The sequence below is a fragment of the Hippocampus guttulatus genome, chromosome 6 (genome assembly GCF_054856545.1).
Source record: "Hippocampus guttulatus isolate MCC_2025c chromosome 6, RoL_Hgut_1.0, whole genome shotgun sequence".
Classification (NCBI taxonomy): domain Eukaryota; kingdom Metazoa; phylum Chordata; class Actinopteri; order Syngnathiformes; family Syngnathidae; genus Hippocampus; species Hippocampus guttulatus.
The window spans coordinates 15,887,621-15,907,738 of NC_141266.1; the positions used below are offsets into that span (position 1 = coordinate 15,887,621).

Genomic DNA, 20,118 nt, shown 5'->3' on the forward strand with positions numbered 1-20,118 from the left:
AGGGACGGGTTTAGGATTTTTTTTTTCTGGGGTTGCCAGATAACTGCACAGACCGCAGAAGGATGGAACAAATGTCACGTTATACTGTATGTGTTTATGAAATTGTTACTAGCTAATAGTTAATCATGAAAATAGTTCATAACTAAGGAATATTTTATTGCAAAAGCCAACTTTTATGATAAAATACAAATATACATAGATGAAAAATAAATCAAAAGACTGGTATTGTTCAGGGGGGCCGGACCAAATGTGGAGGCGGGCCGGATCCGGCCCGCGGGCCGTAGTTTGGTGACCACTGTTCTAGACAGTGAGCCCACTCGACACAAATCATGTCGATGCCGGTAAAGCATCCTCCATCTCTTCAATCCACATCTGTAACTGTGAGTTGTTTTGGGGTGTGTGTTTGATTTGGTTCTTCGGCATGTCATTCACTTTGAACCTGAGCTGCTGTTCCAGATGGTTGGCCAAACGCCGGGTAATTATCAAACACACATTAATTGCATAAGAGAGAGTGTGTTTGTATGTGCTGGTGTGACTCCAGGTAATTAACTGATGCTGTGACCACTAATGACCACACAGGCAAACATCTGTCCCAAAGTGAGAGGTAGGACATCTGCTGTGCATGTACAGGTGTGCGTGTTTCCACTCTTTCCTCCAGTGGTGTGGCAGAGGGATGCAAAATTCTTGGGCGCACACAATTTTAAACTTGAAGTTATTAGTGATTGTAATTTAGTCGTTCATTAATGGCGTAGCAAGCCTCCCTATCCGGTATCTTGGCTGTAAGGATGTAGCGATGGGACCGGACTGACAAGAACAAGTGGATCAAGACAAGACATGAGGAAAAATAGGGACACGTGGAAAACACGAAACAAAACTCAATCTAATTCAAACCAAATCAACAAAAACAGATCATGACACGTGTCCTCTCTTTGCATTGCTATAAATATACCTATTAGCTATGTTAATCGTGGCTCAATTTAAAAACAAAACCAAATGGTAGTACAGCATACATAAAATCTTGCTTTGTCACAACACATATTCTCACATTATCCACTGTGTACTCATTTTCTCTACTTATGCTAGCTAGCTGTACGAGCATGTTTGGCTAAATATCCATTTTGGATGAAAATGATAATTTACAAAAAAAAAAAAATCTCCAAATGTGGAGACGCATGGTTGTCGTAAAGTGCTACAGTTATAAAGCGGGACAATGATTGCAGTATAGAATATTGTGTATGATCACGCAAGTCGAAGGAATTTGTGATGAAGACTTGATGCTTCCCAGCGGGGACATTTAAGTGTTCCTGCAGCATTAATTCATGTAGCGGGGGGAAAAAATATATGAGAGAAATAAAGCAAAATTAAAATAAAATAACAACAATAAAAGAATAATGTATGTTCTCCCGGAGCAGCACAGCAGGCCTTGAAGGCTAAAGTAGAATGACCGAGGAGAGGACCGAAATTAACGGCCTGGAGCGAAGGTGCCTTTTGAGTGCCCATAAAACTTTTATCTCTTTTTTTTTCTTTCTTTTCTTATAAACTCAAACTTTTTTTCCCCCGGGGCTTACAATAAACTATATTCTCTCCTGCACGATGCCACTGTGTTATTTTAAGGTATAATTACGGGGGTAGAAAATAACCACGCTGCATTCATTTTAAAGTGTATTTATGGATAAAATGACTGAATGAAAACGGGAAGCTCTTAGGAACAGTGTCACCGTGGTGGTTAAGCATCACACATCCAATGTGATGACATATTGTGTGCTGCCACCTCGCTTTTGTTCCGTTTTATCATGCGCTGCCCTCCTGATGGCTGGAGAAATTATTTATCAAAAGGCTCAAATGGTCTTTCAAGTCCCGTAAGTTCAGGCTTTGTGTGTGCATGTGTGCACAGCAATAAAAACAACAGGTCAAAGGTCAAATACATATGCACGAGTGAGTCATCCCTCAGTTAAGTCACTAAAAAAACAAAACAAACCAAAACATCGCTATCCAGTAGATGAAGAAGGGTCACACCAAACAGAACACAAACTGGAGAGCACTTCTCCTGAATGGCATGTTGCGACGCCTGCGCTGGTGGTTCTATTTGCAGTTTGGAAACATACAGGAGTTAAACGTGTGAAGTCAAAGATAAGAAACGGGGCCCACTGGGGAGAAAATCAAATCAAAGAAGAGCGCAGATTGAGTTTGGAAAAGAAAATGGTGAAGAGCCGTAGCGTAAACATAGCGCATTTCCTCGGGGGAACCATCCTGGCTATCAAGTGGAGGTTATTATGCTATGAAGCGCTAATGAATTCATTAGCTAAATGAAATGTCAATAAAGAGCTTGAGAGAGCGTTAAAATCAATGCAGAGCGTCTCATTCGCTCCCTCTCCTCTTTCGCTTTGTCCCGGCTCGCCCATCCGTCCCAATTATCCACTATTTCTCCCCTAAACACACACCCAGCCACACACACGCAAATGGTCACATAGAGTGTGATGGAGGACATAAGTGGTGATCAGCAGGAGCACTTTGCAGTGGTCAGCAGGAATGAGCCAGTCATACACTACTTAAGTATTCAGCCACACTCACTGCCCACTTTAAAATGGTTTTACTTTGACGTGTGTGTGTGTGTGTGTGCGCGCGGGTGTGCGTCTTTGTGTTCGTGGTTCAGCGCAGCATTGGACGCCTTGAATCCATAACAACCTTTCCAGTGCTCAAGAAACAACTCGATGGCTGCTTTTATTTCATTTCAACCTTCTGTAAACCCTTTATAAATCGAACCGCAAAATAGAATCTACTTCTCAGCCACTCTGCTAAATACAACTCAGGGGCAGTAGACAACGCTGACTGACGAGACGTTAGTTATCCTATAGAGTACATCGACCGCATTTCATTCGGTCTACACAGCCGAAGAAAAAAAATGCTGCACTCCTGATAGTTATTTAATATTGTGCTGGGTAGTGGATATCAGTTGACTATTTCAATAAGATTTATTTGTCTTACTGTGGTGGAAAGAATTCTTAGTGTGTGTGTGTGTGTGTGTGTAATATTTGAATGCGACAAACGTCGACTACACAAAGAAGAGAAGAATGCTTCAATTGTTAATCAAACATCCCAAAAAAGGAAAATAAAGTCCTTTCGGGATATAAATTGAATTTTGTCGTTATGTCTGTTTGCAGATGGGTCTGTATGGTGCATGAGGTGCTTGAGCATCAATTCTGAGTTCTGAAGTTAAGGACGCTTTTTCCCCCCCCCCCTTGTAATTGGAAAAGTGACAGGAAGCTGGCGAAAGAAATGAAAAGGAAAGAAAGTCGAGAGCCTCAAATTGAGTAGAATTTGTCTACTTCCGAACAAACCAATATCTCTGCAAGCTTCGCTCAATTCAATATTAGATCGCTAGTTTGCAAATCTGGGTTGTTTGATGACATCATTTTGACCTGCAATCTTGACTTCTTACTCCTCTGTACAACATGGGAGCACACTGGTGGCTGCCTGCAACTGTTTTAACTCCTAAAACGTTTCAGTCAGTCATCAACAAAATGGGCGTCGGCCAGTGACGGACTGTGAGATCTGCCTTTACTTGACCCCGGTTAGTGACGATTTCACTGACAGATGGGGAAAAAAAACCCCCCGCCTCCGTCAGTGCTTTTTAAGTCATTTTTCAGAAGTTTCCCGTCATTCGTCAATCCTCAGCAAAATGAGCGCCGGTCAGGGACAGACTGACGGACCTTTCGTCGGTACTGACGGAATGCCCACCTTTGATTATTTCAGTGTGAAGACATTGCATTGGGTGACTTTTGAGTTCTTGCTCGGCACACGTACCACCCACAAAGCCTCATGACTTCTTTGTCGCACTGCAATGTGACAAAGATTCACGCTTACAGCTACGAGCTTTTAAGTATCGAACCAATTGGTTCCTCCCCATCTCACCATGCCCGACGCTCTTTCCAACATGCTGAGGTTTATTTTTATTTTATTTTTCACGCGGCTAAATTGTTGTTTCAAGATAATTGTTGAGGGCATTAAACGCGATCTCATTTACATAAACACTGTTCAGCACCACCGCCACCACCCCTTGGAGTCGCATAGGTGCAAATGAACACACACACACACGCATACTGGGGCATTGGCACTCATTCTGACAGCAGGCACAGATTCATCTTTTTTTTTTTTTGCAACGGCAGTTAAATATACATCAAAGCGGATGTTCAGCTTAGTATGCATGCACAAGGATATAAAATATTCTACTGGGTGGGGGTGGGGGTCTCCAAAAGGCCCATGTTCATGAATTCATTCAGAGATGGGACTCTGTCCTCTCGTGTTTTTATTATTATTTTTTGTTTTTGGTCTCGCCGCCTGCCCTCAATAAAAAGCATGAAAAGCGGCAATGAGATTTGGAAAACCGTCTCATCGGTAACTGTTACGCACACATGTAATGAGGAGGACAGCAGTTAAGGCACATCCAAGAGACCCGTCACGGCGGCTAATTGGCGATGAGGAGCAATGTCGAACGTAGACATACCGAGGCATCCCGTAGGGACATTCGCACGGACATTCGCACGGACGGCGCACAGAAGTTAGCAGTCACAGTGGGGGCAGTTGTTGCCGCTCACTTTTCTGACTCCATCCTTGATGAGCTGACAGGCGCTTTCTGATAAATGCCCGCTGTGGAATGCTCCACTAATGCAGGGTTTTTGTTTCTGAAAGATTTTTTTTTTTTTTTGCGGGGAAGGGAACAGATTTCAAAATGAAGTCCTCTGGGGGCATTCATTTCTCTGACAACAGCTTTTGTTGGAACTTCAAAAGAAAAACATGTAAAAACAGGTCTCGGGTAGATTTTTTTTTCCCCATTTGCTTTGTTCGAGCATTCCAATAAAAGCAATAACGACAGAACACAGAGCTGTGGGAGCCTTGGTGATGACAACAGTTCTCTGTCAAAATGTATTGAGTGCATCATTACCAGTGGCGAGCCGCGCGTTTGGCACCTGGGCCTTAATTTCGTGGGGGATTTAACAGACTTAATCCACCTCTTTACGCATACCGCCACTATCATGTCGCAATGAAAGAAAGCCCTGATATTCCACTAAAATGCAATATAACAGCTCGTTATTCTGCCGCAGACATCACCAGAATCAATTCAGCATCAATATTCATTTAAGAAATGGCAAAGCACATTGGAAGTCAAAATGCACTACGCATATCCGAGATGCTGATTAATGAATGTATTCATGTGCACAGAACGCAACAGACGAGCTTGGCTTGCTTTCACCAATCGATCGGAAGACGGACAAATGTTCCTCTTGACATTATTGTGAGACGAATTTGGAAATCCGACCGGTTCAAGAAACAGCCGCGTTGCTCATATTGTTTAAGCTAAATCACCTGCAGCGCTGCTGATTCTGAAGGCGGTGGACTGATTAGATTGACATGGCAACACATCGAGCAAACTGCAATCTGATTTGGTTAAAAAAAACAACCCAAAATGTAGCTGAGAAAGTACCTGAGAAAGGCTGCAAAAATGAACAGAATTGACTAGTTGTGAATTGGTGAATTATAATTTCATGGAATTTATATTAGAATTGAGATTATAAATGTAATTCAATGCTTTTGATCGTTTTGAGACCAGCGCAGAAGGCCTTGCTAGCCCTGAACACTCGCACGGATCCAGCAATTACTCTGTTTGCGAATGTTGTTGTTGTTGGCCCAATAGATGGGCGGATTGTGCCGCAGGCAGGATCAACTCAAGCTCACCTGTGAGCCTAACAAAGGCAAGTATTGTCGAAAAATGATGGATTGTCTACTTGCCCTTTGCACCTATCGAGCAGGAATGTGTTTGAGCCAGCCTTTCATCCACATAAGGGAGGTCCGACAGTCCCGATGTTGAAACCGTGAGAGATCTCAGAACGGCTGTTCTGGCCCAGTAATTTCCCCAACCGCTGGACCATTATCCAGTTTTGTGGATCGTAAATTGGTTGATATATTATTTGAGGTAAATAAATAATTTATCTCCGGGCGGCCCGGTGGCCAGTGGTTAGCAAGTCGACCTCACAGTGCAGAGGTCGTGGTTTCGATCCCGGCCTCCCTGTGTGGAGTTTGCATGTTCTCCCCGGGCCTGCGTGGGTTTTCTCCGGGTACTCTGGTTTCATCCCACATTCCTAAAACATGCATGGCAGGCTGACTGAACACTCCAAATTGTCCCAAGATGTGCGCGTGAGCGCGCTCGGTTGTTCATCTCTGTGTGCCCTGCGATTGGCAACCGGTTCAGGGTGTCCCCCGCCTAGTGCCCGAAGACGGCTGGGATAGGCTCCAGCACCCCCCGAGGCCCTTGTGAGGATAAAGCGTTTCCGAAAATGGATGGGTGGGTATATCTCTGTCCATCTATCGGTGTCAGCAATGAGTTGTGACAGGCAGACTAATTAATTCACTGCTCTCCCACTAGATGCAGAACACTTGTTAACGGCAAATATTAATTCATTGATAGCTTCATGTGACGCTAAGTGTATTTTTGACACCAATTGGAAAGTCCATCACATTTTTAAAATATTTTCATTTATGTAAAACAATCTTTTGACATGTGTCATTAACCTGTTGCTATTCGTGCAAAAGAATAAGGCATGGCAATAGTTTTTGCGCCATTTTTGTATGGTGGCTAACCTTGTCTTGATCTCAGATCAGAATGTGGATTTAATGCCAACTCAGGGGTCTAGTCCCATCCTGTTTGATTAATTAATTGATTACGATGTTAAGATGTACAAAGTATTTCGTCATCCTTTTTGTCTGTGTGAAGGACGCTTCCCGCTCACCTTGCGGAAAGCAAAATCTCGCCAAGATGCAATATTTCAGCAAACACACACAAAGGATCCCATTCGAACGGCTTGACCACGACACTGTTTATCCTTCTGACAGGCACATAAATTGGGCCGTGTCCACACAGATGCGGATAAATATGGAAGTGTGTATATTTGTCTGACCTTCCTGAAACCCGCTCAGTCAGCTGTTATCTAACTTTCAAAGCTTTGCACATGTATATTCATCTTTATCAACGCGGACACGGCCTTATCTCCCCCGAGCCACATCACGGACAGAATTCAAATGCGGCGAAGGCCTCTTCCGCCTCACAACTTAATAACACTAAAGTGATACCTCGGTCTAAATAGGTGCTTGATGCCTCATTACTCCGTGATAATCATCCATCCTGTTTGTGCTTCCTGTTAAATTAAATAAAGCATCCTCATGCCAGGAAATTATGAACAGCGCGTTGTTCGATTACAAATCAGAGGTGGCACAATCCACATTACGTGCATAAATATCCACTCACTCGCTCCTTTTATTTGAGCATGAATCTGAAAAAGCCTCCTTGCTGCAGTATCATTCAAAACTGAAATGACTAAACACATTTATGAGGGTGTTTCATTTGCCTGCAATCTGTCGAGAGTGAAAGTGAACATTTCGCATAAAAAGGCTTGGTGTACAAAAAGAAAAAGTCACCTAATTGAGCTCACATTTTTGCGTTTGCCGCTAAAACTTTTACAGACAACCTTTAACTTAGAGTCGCTGTCAATAGTTTTTCTTCCAAAGAGCCGCAGGGACACAAGCTCTTTGTGATAAAGACCGTGTTTTATGCGTTCAATCAATTTTCCACGAGAGCACAACAAAAATGGTTTTCTTAATCCAGCACAATTTCATTCTATGGGTTCAATCTATTAGAATGAGAAATTAAAAGAAAGTGCCACACTTCAGCACACCATTTAGTGATCACAATTATTATTATTATATACTGTATATATTTTAAACATCCTGGACCAATTATTGTAATGCTATTTCCTAAAAAGTATGTTTTCTTTTTGTTTTTTTACCTAACATTCATATATTGTGCCATTGCATTGGTATCCCTTTTGTGGATTTGTGCTCGATTAAGCAACACATTAAAAAAAAAAAATCCCCTCCTGCACACATGCTTATCTAAACTTTCATGAAAATGCATGGGGAGAAAAGCAAGGCGGATGTCCCAAAGAGCAAGGCACTTACTTAGCATGGACCGCATGCCATACGGTGTGTTGTGACACATCCATTTTCTTTAGCACTTCTTGATCAAGATCACAGGTGAGCTGGACGAACTATCTCAGCGAACACTGGGTGAGAGGCGGATGAAATCCCTCCAGTGGTTAGCAGCCAATCACAGGGCACATGCAGATAAATAACCGTTTGCCAACCATGGACAATTCAGAGTCCACCAGAACCAAAGATGCGTGTTTTTGGAAGATGAGAAGAAGCCACAGTGCGCTAGCGACGTGCGGATTCCATCTTCCAAACAGTTCAAAAGTTTTATGACCTGACGTAACGATGAACATTTGATTGGCTGCCGCGCGATTGTTTGCATGCGCCGAACAGAAGAGCGCGGAGGCGGAGATAAGGGAGCGCGGCAACAGACGGATGAGACATCAAAAGAGCGACTCGAGAGGTGAAGGCAGACAGATGAAACGCAGAGTTAATACAGCGTGTCAGGCTTCAATATTTGAGGCGCGACATTTCGACATATGTAAGATTGTCAAGAAAGATGTTGCATAATGTGACGGATTAACCGTGCGTCGAGTCTCTCTTCCAAGCACCATAAAGTTCACCGGAAATAACGGAAGTCTGCATATTGCCGTGTATGCATTTATAAATGTGTCAAATTAGTCCGAATGAGAGCTGGGTCTAATATTCTGGTGATTTGAGTCAAAAGTATTAGAAGCAATTTCAGTATAAAATATCCATTCCGTTATCCGAGCCACTTATCTTGACGAGGGTCACGGGCGTGTTGGCATGTGGGCACGGGGTACACCCTGAACTGGTTGCCAGCCAATTGCAGTCAACCATGATAGTAAATATATTGCTATTTACAGTAGAACCCCCAACAGTGCCAATCAAAACAGACCATTGTATTTTTTTGGGGGGGGGGGGGCAATGCAGAATGTTTGAATGGCATTATATTTTTTATTAGGACTGTAGTCAAGTCCACCTTTTATCAAGTCCAAGTCAAGTTTGAGTCACAAAGGTCTGAGGCAAGTCAAGTCCGAGTCCACAAGGTCCGAGATCAAGAGCCTTAAGACTGAACATTCACAATTTTCACGGCCACAAAATTTCATGATTCTCAACACTCTTTTTAGATGGCGTGGAACCCTTTGCTTTATTAACAGTGTGTGCAGATGAACAACAAAAACAATTTCCAAAACAATATTGCTTTATTAAGGATGATCGACCTTGAGGGAGAGACGAGGAGGAAATTGTGCACGGGGGAGCAGCAAGCTACATCGAGCAGTGAGAGGCGGCTACAAAACAGTACCCAACTCACAATTTTCAAAAAGGCCAATTTATCTTCCAAGAGGTATAATGAGATGGAAAAATATCGGCTGGAGAACTTTGCCGCCACACTTGATCCAGACATGCTAACGCAGAATGCTTAAAGGGGAAGTCAACGCAAATATTTTCTTGACAATAATATGTTCTACATGGCCCCACTAGTCGAAACATTGGGCGTATTTCAGTCTGTGAAAAAGTTTCCAGGTGTTGTTGAAGACAACTTTTTGCAACGTCTCTGTGTGTCTGATTGCCTATGGTGCTATCACCCAGTGAGAGCAGGCCAAACATGACAGAATGGTAATGACTCCAGTGAGACACACACACACACACACAAGGATATATACCAGCTACTGTTTTCTGCCTTACGCAGCAAACTTCTCCTAAGTTCCAATACCGTCTTGTCTCACATTAAGAACTCACGAAAAAGTGTGATGACGGGTCTCTCTCTCTCCCTCTCTCTCTCTCACACACACACACAAACGCGCACACACAAACACACTCGCTTGTTTGACACTAAATGCCATTGTGGTGGCTGAAAAGAAACAGCCACACTTGGAAAAGGTCATGGAGTTAGTTTAGTAAGCTGGTCCGGTGCCGCCCCCCCACCCCCCCCACCCGCATACACACAGAGCTACACTCATCCTATTAGTAACACAACTCAGGTAATTAGTGCTATTTACAACAGGGCAGCTCATCTCTTCCTGAAAGCACTCTAATGCAATTCCATTTGTTTAATTCCCATTGCCCTGGGTGGGGAAATTAACACGCGGTGACAATGACTTTCTGCCTGAATACCCAATTGTGGCATTCACATTCCTATTACCCCATCATAATAATAAAAGCAATAATAAAAGCAGTACAGCTCACTCATCAACGATGTCATGAAATGCGCTTGCCTGTGGCTGTGAGAGTTTTCTACTACTTTACTGCAAGAAAAGATTGGCAAAAATCTCCCCCGCACAACTGTGTATACGGTTGCAAGAACATTAATGGGGAGGCAGAGGGCACTTACCGGTGACTCACACGCCGCTGTGGTGCATAGCGGCCCCCTGAAAACCCCCTTGACGCGCCGAAAGTGTCCGTTGCTGAGATGCGTGGAGCTGATCACCAGGTAGTAACAGGCGCCGCACGCCATCCCGGGGGACTCGCGGGAATTGGGGCCCATGCACGGCCGCCTTTGCGTCGCCTCCTTGCGGCGTCCCGGAGTGCGTCACAGTAGGCGCAGGTAAGGACCAAGGCTCGCTCCTCACGCGCCCCCCACCACCACCACCTCGCCTCCCCCCGCACAGCCCACCGCTACTCACTCGCAAGTGTGCACGTGGAGAGTACTGATGAGAACTATATGCTCAGATGTGCGAAAGAAAGAAAGAAGGAGCTGGGGGGCTATTTGGAAGCAAGCTGAGTCGCTGGAGTGTGCCGCGCTTGGCATGCTGTCCTCGGTCAGGCTGAGATGAATGAATGCACGCCTTTTTTTGTATCTCACCCCCACCTCGGTGCCCCTCATCCCTTCTTCCTCTTGGGTTAGTGCACTTTTGCAGCTCCTACTCCGCGCTCGCAAAGATGTTGGAGGAGGAGGAGGAGGTGTGACGCTCTCCCTCCCCCCGACCCTTCCCCTCCGCTTCTTGATGCTCTCTATTGATTGGCACCAGATTTAAGATGTCCCCGTGCCATGAATTAAATCCAGAGGTGTGCGAGGTGGCGGAGGCGTAAATCCATCCACAGGAGTTATGGTCGAGGCTCTAGCCGATCAAGGCAAACTGATGTGGATCAAATTCTTTCCCACGGAAGAAATATACACACACTCTCTCCCTTGTCCTCATCCTAGCGCTCTCTCTCCCTTTCCTCCCTCTCGCTACCCCCCTGATCTATTCCGTGTCAGCACGTGCGTATGGATGAAATTCCACTCAGTGAGGATGCATTGCTTTCCACTCAAGTGTGTCTGCGTGTGCGCGCGCGTGTAGTGCAGTGAGTTTGTTTAGGATTTGGTTGATTAATCTGACATGAATTCAATAACGCCGAGTTTCAAGACGGGCGTCTGAGAAGTCGCTTATTCGAGGAGCTGTTCACAAACGCAGTGCTGAAACTAAAGCAGGAGCAGCCAAGCTATTAAAAGACATGTTTTAAGCACCCCCCCCCCCCCATACACATACACAACCTGCAACAGTTCTGCCAATGTACCACAAGAATCAAGAATTTTAGTACAATTTATACAACCTCTTTCTGGTTTGTTGAAATTACACCAATTCAGAAAATAATGCCAAAGTAGGTTTTTGCAGAAAACAGGAAAAGCTGAACAAAATAACGATTGTATTTTATTTATTAATAATTTCATTTCCGCTTAGAATCTTATGTCGAACTAAGGATGTGGCCGACTTTTGCAGAGACCGCCAGCATCATGAGGAGGCCTAAAAAAAAAAAAGTTTACTGCTAAAATATTTGTCAGGCCATTATTATAATTGATGTTCATATTTTGCATAACCTTGATCATAAATACTAAAAAATAATGAGCGGCATATTATTTTTGGTTCAGGATAAATGTTTAATGCAGTTGTTATTGTGAATATCATTAGATTGCGTTGGTGTACTGCACGTCACACTGGAGCCTGATTGCATGCGTCTGAACCGGGTGACTTGTTAGCGGAAGGCATCTGACACTGTTTTGCAGACATAATATTTAATGGCTTTGCAAAAACAGACTCAGGAAGCCAGTCTAATAGAACTGCATGAACTGAAAATTTGATTTTTTTTTTTATTGCTTAGTTTTTATGGACTTGATTGACAGTAGGCAACAACTTTTCGCTTAAAGGGTCCCCCCCCCCCCCTTATAAGATAATTGCCATTTTCTGTGAAATACGCCTCGAAATAAATGGATGAATAATGCTCCTTCCCCCACAGTGAGCGGTTATTTGCGAGTGCTAATGTATCTTTTAGTGACTCGAGATGCCCACAGAGACTGTCATTTCTCAAAGCGGAGAGCCAAATTGCAAAACCAGAGCCACACTTGTCTTCCAAAGAAAGAAAACGGACATGTTACAATGTAGAAACGAATCGTTGTTTTCTGGTGGAATAGTGATTATGTCTGCCTCATGATTAGGATGTTGTAGATTTTAATCTCGCACTGAATCTTCCTCCCACATTCCAAAGTCATATATATATATATATATGCTCGGTTCATTAAGAAACCGTGCACGGGCAATTTAAATGCTTGGGAGAGAGCGGGGCTGCGGGGGTACAATTTATCATCAATGCAACTTCGATCGTTGTTGTGACGGTGATTTGAGTTGAAATCTTTCATAACGTCTGATGGCGTCTCGAAGCAAACTGAACAGATTGGTTTGCGTTTGAATTTGGTGAACATCTCATCTGCTTCCGGCGTGACCTGAAAGAGATCATTTTCTTAAGACTATCTTCTTCTCCGATGCACGCAGCAGTCTTGGTGGGTTGGAGGCGCTGGTCAGCAATGTCTGTCATCGAGAAGTGAAGACCGTGATGAAAACGTAAGACTGCTCAGCTATCGTAAACATTTTCACTTTCCAAAAATTTATCAAGGGCCACTCCAAGGGTGGGCCGCTAGCTGCCCATCTCTTCTCTCAACTATTCATACTGTGGCTGTGATACTGAGCCTGAGCGGCCGTTTGTGCCCACGTGCACTGTGATTGGCTGTCGAACAGTTCAGGGTGTGCCTTGCCTCTCCCCAAAAGTCAACTGAATAGGCTTCAGTTCAACCATGTTCCTCACGATCGTAAATGCTTTCGAAAATGGTCGGCTAGATGGACGTTTGCTCCAGGGGGAACACATTCGAGAGTTCCACTTACTACACCGAGTAACCTCGTAGTCCTTGTACTTCTCTGCCAAGACTTTCATGTGCTCAAGGTCAGGGCAAGTCAGGTCCAAGTCGCCAGCTTTCCAAAGTCTCAGCTCTTTGAAGCTGACATTACAGCTCGAGCAAGCGGCCTCCCAGCTAGACGCAGTGTGATTCAAAGCAAGGCTGCAAGCCAGCGAGTGCGTGATGGCTCTCAATTTTGTCTTTCGACGCATCTGGCGATTCCCTTCGCCTGCTCAAGCTGCACACGAGAAAAGAAGAAGAATGAATCGGCAGTATACTGAACAGTCGACATTTGTACTCAAATGTCGAGTGATGTCATGTTTATTAACGGCGTGAGTTGTACTGTGTGATGTGAGACCACTGAGAAATGATCATCATTCGCGACATTGGCATCTGATCTTTGCTATCTTTACATCATTATATTCCAACGACTGAATCTTTTACTGTCCTGCAATTGGCTGGGGACCAGTCCAGAGTGTACCCAGCCTCTCGCCCAAGGTCAGCTGTGATAGGCTCATGCTGTAAAAAACAAAATGGATGGATGAATAATCTGCATTCCGGTGCGTTAATTTATTACCATAAAGTTTCTTTCATTCTTTTGTAAAACATTCCAACGTTTACTTTCTTAATAACTCAGCCTTTCATAACGCCAAAGCACCATGTCTATTTGAGACAAATGTTCATAAATGTTTAACGCGCAAATAATCGAGGACTTCTTGCCATTTTATGGAGTTATGGACTTATTTTTTTTCTTGGGTGAAGTAATCATGAAAGTATTGTTGATCTTCATGACTAGTTTCCAGGGCGAAAGCTGTTATTCTCTACATAATAGCGGCTCATTCATACGCTGCAATTATTAAGGATGCCAAGGTCAGCGTCGGTTTGATATTCAAGGTTGAGTCATTCAAATTTGATTTGCTTTAGAATTTTTATTTAGTAAAACACATGTTCCACTTTTCTCCATTAGAAAATGGACTTTTTAAAATCGCTTTTTTGTTTTGTTGTGTTTTTAGAGCTATATCGGAGTTGCTGGCTTCGTAGAAGTCATCAGATTTTAACCGTACTGTTCCATCAAGTTTTCTGAGCTGAGCTCTGCTATTTTCTCTTCCCCCAGTTGACAGTCAGACTACAACAGGGGTGCCCAAACATTTTGGACCGAAGATCGACTTTTCGATCAATGCGATCGACCCGTTACAGCGCACGCACATACACACGCACGCCATGATGGGCAAAAGCCTGACACGGAGGCTTGCGACGCACTTTTGCAGCCTATTAGCTATCGCCGCTCACACGTACCGTTTTAAAGCGCTTCCCTCGGCCCTCGAGATTACTATTCTTTGCCTGTGCCTTTGGTGAATTGCGCACGAAACAAAGTCTGAATGAGAATAATGATAGCGATAAAAGATATAGCGCAACAGCTGTAATCACAAGCTGCAACTGCAGACTGCTGAGTGCTAACCACTTACGGTGACGCAAGTAACGCGCCACCGTAGGTTAAAGATTTTCCTGCTTTATTTTATTTTTTAAATACTTTTTGTGAAAATGAGACTGATGGGATGATTAGAGTGTAGTGTGCATGAACACAAAACATTTATTACTAACATGCACACAGACATACAAATGGCTGTTTATTTTCTCCTCTGGCGACCGACTCGGGACCATTCCGTGATCTACCGGTCAATCGCGATAGACGAAATGGGCACCCCTGGACTACACAGAAACCAAAACATAAGCAGAGCTGCAAGGGTGTCAGAAGCACAGAGCGATTGATTATGTCACAGCAGAGTGCATTTATTTTGTCTGCATTTGGAACAGGCCCAGCTTCCCATGGCAAAGTTGTCATCGTCTGTGCCAACCACTTCACGTCCGATTGGTCTGTTTCGACCGGGACTCGACGACTCATTTGGTGGTCTCTTCTTGCTCCCGATTCAACTGCAGTTCAAACAAATATTTCTGGACTGCTGTAGTTTCTCCAGCAGACATGTTGCCCATTCAGCAGTTGTCATGGTAACACAAAGACTACACTTACATGCAGTCAATAACCCTTTCAAAACTCTTAATATCAGCAATATTCACATTTTGAAAGGCCATGTCTATGTGTAAAACCCCAAATATATTCTTATTCGGGGTTTTGAAAATCCTGAATAAGAAGCCTGGGTTACCCCTTTTTTAACCCGCATATCGAAAGGGTATTGATTGATTCGTGTTCTGTGCATCCTCAATCCGCAAGGAATCTTTGTTTTAGGAGTACAGGAAGTAACTGTATGCCGGGCGATCGCGCTTACACGCCACCGCAAGGCAATCTTGAACACATTGATTTCTCTGCGGCGGTATTTTTGGTCTCTATTGTGAAAATGACACAGTTTGGATACAGACACACATTTATGTGGATATAAGGCCTGTGCATCTGGCGCACAGCTCTCCAGAAATACACAGAGAGGTACACAAACATGGCAAACCTCACGCGTAGCCACGCGTAGCAAGGCGGCACACTTTTGGACGAAGGGAGAAATGAGGTGAGAGACGTGAATTTAATGTGTTTGCTTGATGGCAGAAAGTAAGAAGCGGAAGTAATGTCCGTTTGCTGTCACGACATTATCTGTACGTCGTCTGTTTCGATCGGGATAATCCAACGGCCTTGTATGCGGGAGTAACTGTCAGCTCACACATGCAAAGGTCGTACCCCGAATGTTTCAAAAAGCGGGATTTTGACATTAACCCAAGTACTGCGCTGCATGTAAACATAGTCAAAGTCAATTGTCGTTGCACACCCATCAGTCGAGGGCTAACGGGGAGAGCAGTGGTTTATTTGCAAACAAACCCAGTTTCTCGAAACTGGGCTTTGTACAGAAGATGAAATATGTTGTTTTTCTTGATTTCGACCAAAGCATTTCACAAGCATTGTACTGAGATTTAAATTAATTCGTGGAACAATGGTATCATGTTCTTCCTTTAAAGTTAGTGGAAGGACATTTTCTGAATACAGCCAGAAAGTGTTTAGAATCAGTTTGTCATAAATATACGCTAAAAAAGACGTTCATGTTAACCATGGAATCGAAAGTCGTTTACTTTCTTTTGATATTCTTCTAATGCCAACCTTGAGGTCATGGTTACTGTTTTTACAAAAACTGAATGAAATTGATTTTTTTTTTTTTAACGTACGTAGTGCTACTATATCTTTTTTTTTTTTTTTTTTTAAAGAACACTCCCTCCTCCTGGGAAAAAGAATTTCCCTTCATACTCCTTTCTGCTTTAGTTAATGTCTAATTCATGCCTCATATACTTAAGCCTTTCTAGGGCGATGTATTTTCTGTGGGCCTGAGAGCCACTGTGAACATCCCAGTAGTAATGAGTGCAACCTAAACAATGCAAATGACATGAGCAAAAAAAAAAAACCCAAAACAAAAACCCTGCAGATTGATGAAAAAGAAAAGACTGCTCACTTGAATTTTTGTTCCTGTTCCTTTGAAGACACAGATCAGGTGACTTATACACACTGCTTGCGTATCGTTGACGACACATGAAGAAGAGTTGAGAGTGGTTGTGGATGTTTGCACTTGTGATCCGCAAGAGGAAACCTTTTAGATACATTTTAAACACTCCAATTCCCTTAAGTACCGCCTCTCTTCATTGCTCTCTTGCCTGCTCCTGCCGCACTCATTACCGCTCAAAATGAGGCGGTACAGTCCATGCAGAAAAAGGAGAGTCAGGGCGTGGGGGTCGGGCTCGGCGGGTGGGGGGTACACGAGAGAAAAAGAGAGCAGGCAAAAATCACGGTGGTATCTGTTTTCCCCAGTTGCTGCCTCTGGCTCTCTTCCCTTCTTGTATCTGCTTATAAGCTGCAGAAATATTGCAGCCGGGCTGCATATTGCTTTCGTAGGCACTGTGCTTAAGAGTCACATTCACCATTAGGATCCAGAAGCTGGGATGAGTGTGTGAGCGATGATACATGTTTGTCCCTGAGCCCCCGTGGGATCCCACGTTGTCGAAACTCGCCATGCATGGCTGCAGACGACCACTTGACGTCTTCTGGACTTCCCTCGTGCATTCCAATACATAAATGTCAGATTTGTAGGAAGAGATACTATTTTTGCACAGCGCTATGTCAGTCCATCCATTCATTTTCCAAACCGCTTGTTCTGATTAGGGTTATGGTGATTATGGAGACCGTCTCGGCAGACTTCGGGCGGGAGACAGACTATACCGTAGACCGGTGGCTTGTCAAATGGGTCATAATCATTCAAACTCGCAGCATAAAACTCCTTTCACGCCGCACTTAGCAGTGTGCCATTGATGGACCCTTTCATTGTGTTATTGGGTGACTAAAATATACCTCAAAGAAGAACTGTAACTCACGAGCGAGATTAGAACTGTCCATGTTCCCGCCGAGCCATGAGTAAAGGATGCACCATGCCAAGCCAGGGCTTTCTTTTGCAACACAGAAAGATACATCAATGCAAATTTATGTTCGCTCATCTTTGGCTTTTAAGCTATGACATGGTTTTGTTTGAACATCTGTGTTTAAATCGACAATGATTAAACCTAATTTCGCTTCACAGTCAACTTCAACTTGAGGGACAGATTGACAGCTATGAGCACACTTTGAGCAGTTGGCTAAAGTAAAACCTCACATGAGCACTTTGAAACAGTAATTCATGCCTTCGTCAAATCCCGGCTAGATTACTGTAACGCACTTTGGAGTCAGCCAATCCTCCATTAAGCGTCTCCAGTTGGTCCAGAATGCTGCTGCTCGCCTCTTGACTGGTACTCATAAGAGGGAGCATATCACTCCTACTCTGCCATCCCTTCACTGGCTCCCACTACATTTTAGCGTTCTCTTTAAGATCCTATTATTTGTTTTCAAATCTTTAAATGACCTCGCACCACCTTACCTCTCTGAGCTCCTCCGCCCCTACACACCTGCCCGGCGCCTCAGGTTTGCGGACCAGACATTATTAGACATACCAAGAACTAAGCGGAGGCTCGGAGGGGATTGAGTCTTTTCCGTTGCTGGTCCCTCTCTTTGGAATGACCTGCCACTGAACATTCGGCAAGCCCCCTGGCTGTCCATCTTCAAAACTCCTCTCAAAACTTATTAGTATTCTTTGGCTTTTGACTCGGCATGACTCAGACTTGATCTTAGCTTGACTGTTTTTGTGCTTTCTACCGTCTTCTTTTTATTTGTGTATTGTTGTATTATGATATTTGCTCCATGTACAGCACTTTGTATGCAACGGTGGTTGTTTTAAAGTGCTCTATAAATACAGTTGAGTTGAGTTGAGGATCTTATTTGGGAACTGTGTGGCAACTGGACCTTTTTTGTTTGAGCAAGAGGTTTCAACTGGCTTCTGGAGTTACATAACACTTACCCAAGCAGATTATCACCTGCTCTTTTACTCCCACCGCCTACAAGAACCCAAGCTAAGAGTTTGGACACCCCTGGTCAACACGGTATATGCCTTACAATTGGCTGCACTGTAAAAGAAAAAAAAAAAGATGTTGGATGAATTCAGATTTCAAGACAACAAACTTGGATAACATTTGAAGTTGTGCAATTCAACTGTTTTAAGTTTTGTTGTTGTGAAAATTGGCCTTCCTGTATTTCACCACAAAGAAATAAACGTTTCCAAAATGATTGCCTCTTTTATGGAAACCCAACTTCAATATTTATGTAAAAACAACTTGCTTGGTTTGTTGCCATAAGTGTCAGTAATTTATATTTTAACATTTTGCCATCTTAAATTACTGTTTAGGCCCAAAATATACAAGTTGTGCATATATACTGTATATACCTGTATATATATATATATTTTTTTTTACAGGGTGGCATCTGTACCCTGGATGGATGACAGTAAAGAGTATTCAAATGTTCGTGCGATTATCGTGTACACTAAAATGCTGAATGAGGGTGACTGTTTGAACTTGAAATGGATTGATTCCATTTGCACATTTCCTATGGGTATAATTTCAATGATGAGCACAACATATCGAATCGGAGATATTACAGATGCTAAGACAACATCAGCTGGGTATTGAGCCACTTGTGTACGCGCAGAACAGAATGTGGGAAGTGGTATTAGGATTTACCACTCTCATCTGTGCTTTCGTCCATGGGTGAACATTGAGATTTATTGCCGAGTGTATGTGTGGGTGTGCGCGTGTTTCAGAGGGAACACGTTGTAGGTCTCTTTGCGCGCGCACACACACATTGGAGCCAATATAAAAACGTCACAAAACAGCTGCGTATGTCCACATGCTGTGCGGCCATATTAGTTTTTACTCACCGGATTGAAAGAAATGAAATATTCCATCATCTAAATGTAAATGGAAGTTACATTTACCAGTGGGGTTCTTTGTAACTGCCGTTGCCATAATTTCTCTGAGGTGTGTTTGTGTAAGGGAAGAAAGAATTTTAAGAGAGAAATACGGAGAACATATGAGCATCCAACAGAGGGAAGAAGATTTATGCTCCTTTTTGGTTGTGCGTGCTGGTGGCGTAGGTACAGACTGAGTGTGGAAAAAGAATATAGTGTTGGCTACTGTATGAAATGTCATCTTGTGAAAAAGACCAATAGATAAAAAGGAGTGTCGGTCTACGGGCCACATGGTGTTCCAGTGTGCGCTCAACCTTTTGATGCCGAGGCAGCGTCGGCATCATGGGGTCGTATGCGCAGACACTCCCTGCCAATGTCCCCCTGCAGTGTTGCCTTTTCATGTCAAATTGTATGTTGTGGCGATGATGAATCGCAAGAACTGGAGAGAGGTGGCCCTGGAGTGGTGCGAAACACAACAGCAAATAACGAAACAAAACAGCATATTAATCATATCGAACAATTAAGCAAAACACAACGACATTTTCCGACCGGACGGACGGACGCATCGTTTAAATGCGAGCATAAATTGCTCCGTGAGTTGATATTTGATACCAAATGCTCATTCTAAACAAAATAAGTGGTAATTAAAAGGAC

General features: G+C 43.5%; 1 protein-coding gene across 2 annotated transcripts in view; it reads right to left on the reverse strand.

The window, feature by feature from the left end:
• Positions 1-10,900, reverse strand: part of znf804b (zinc finger protein 804B) — a 45,138-nt gene extending 34,238 nt beyond the window's left edge. For both annotated transcript variants that reach the window (XM_086112599.1, XM_086112598.1), the window contains exon 1: positions 10,337-10,900. In XM_086112599.1, the coding sequence (XP_085968725.1) occupies positions 10,337-10,489 (153 nt within the window). In that variant the 5' untranslated portion in view covers positions 10,490-10,900. The remainder of the gene's footprint in view (positions 1-10,336) is intronic.
• Positions 10,901-20,118: the final 9,218 nt, after the last annotated feature.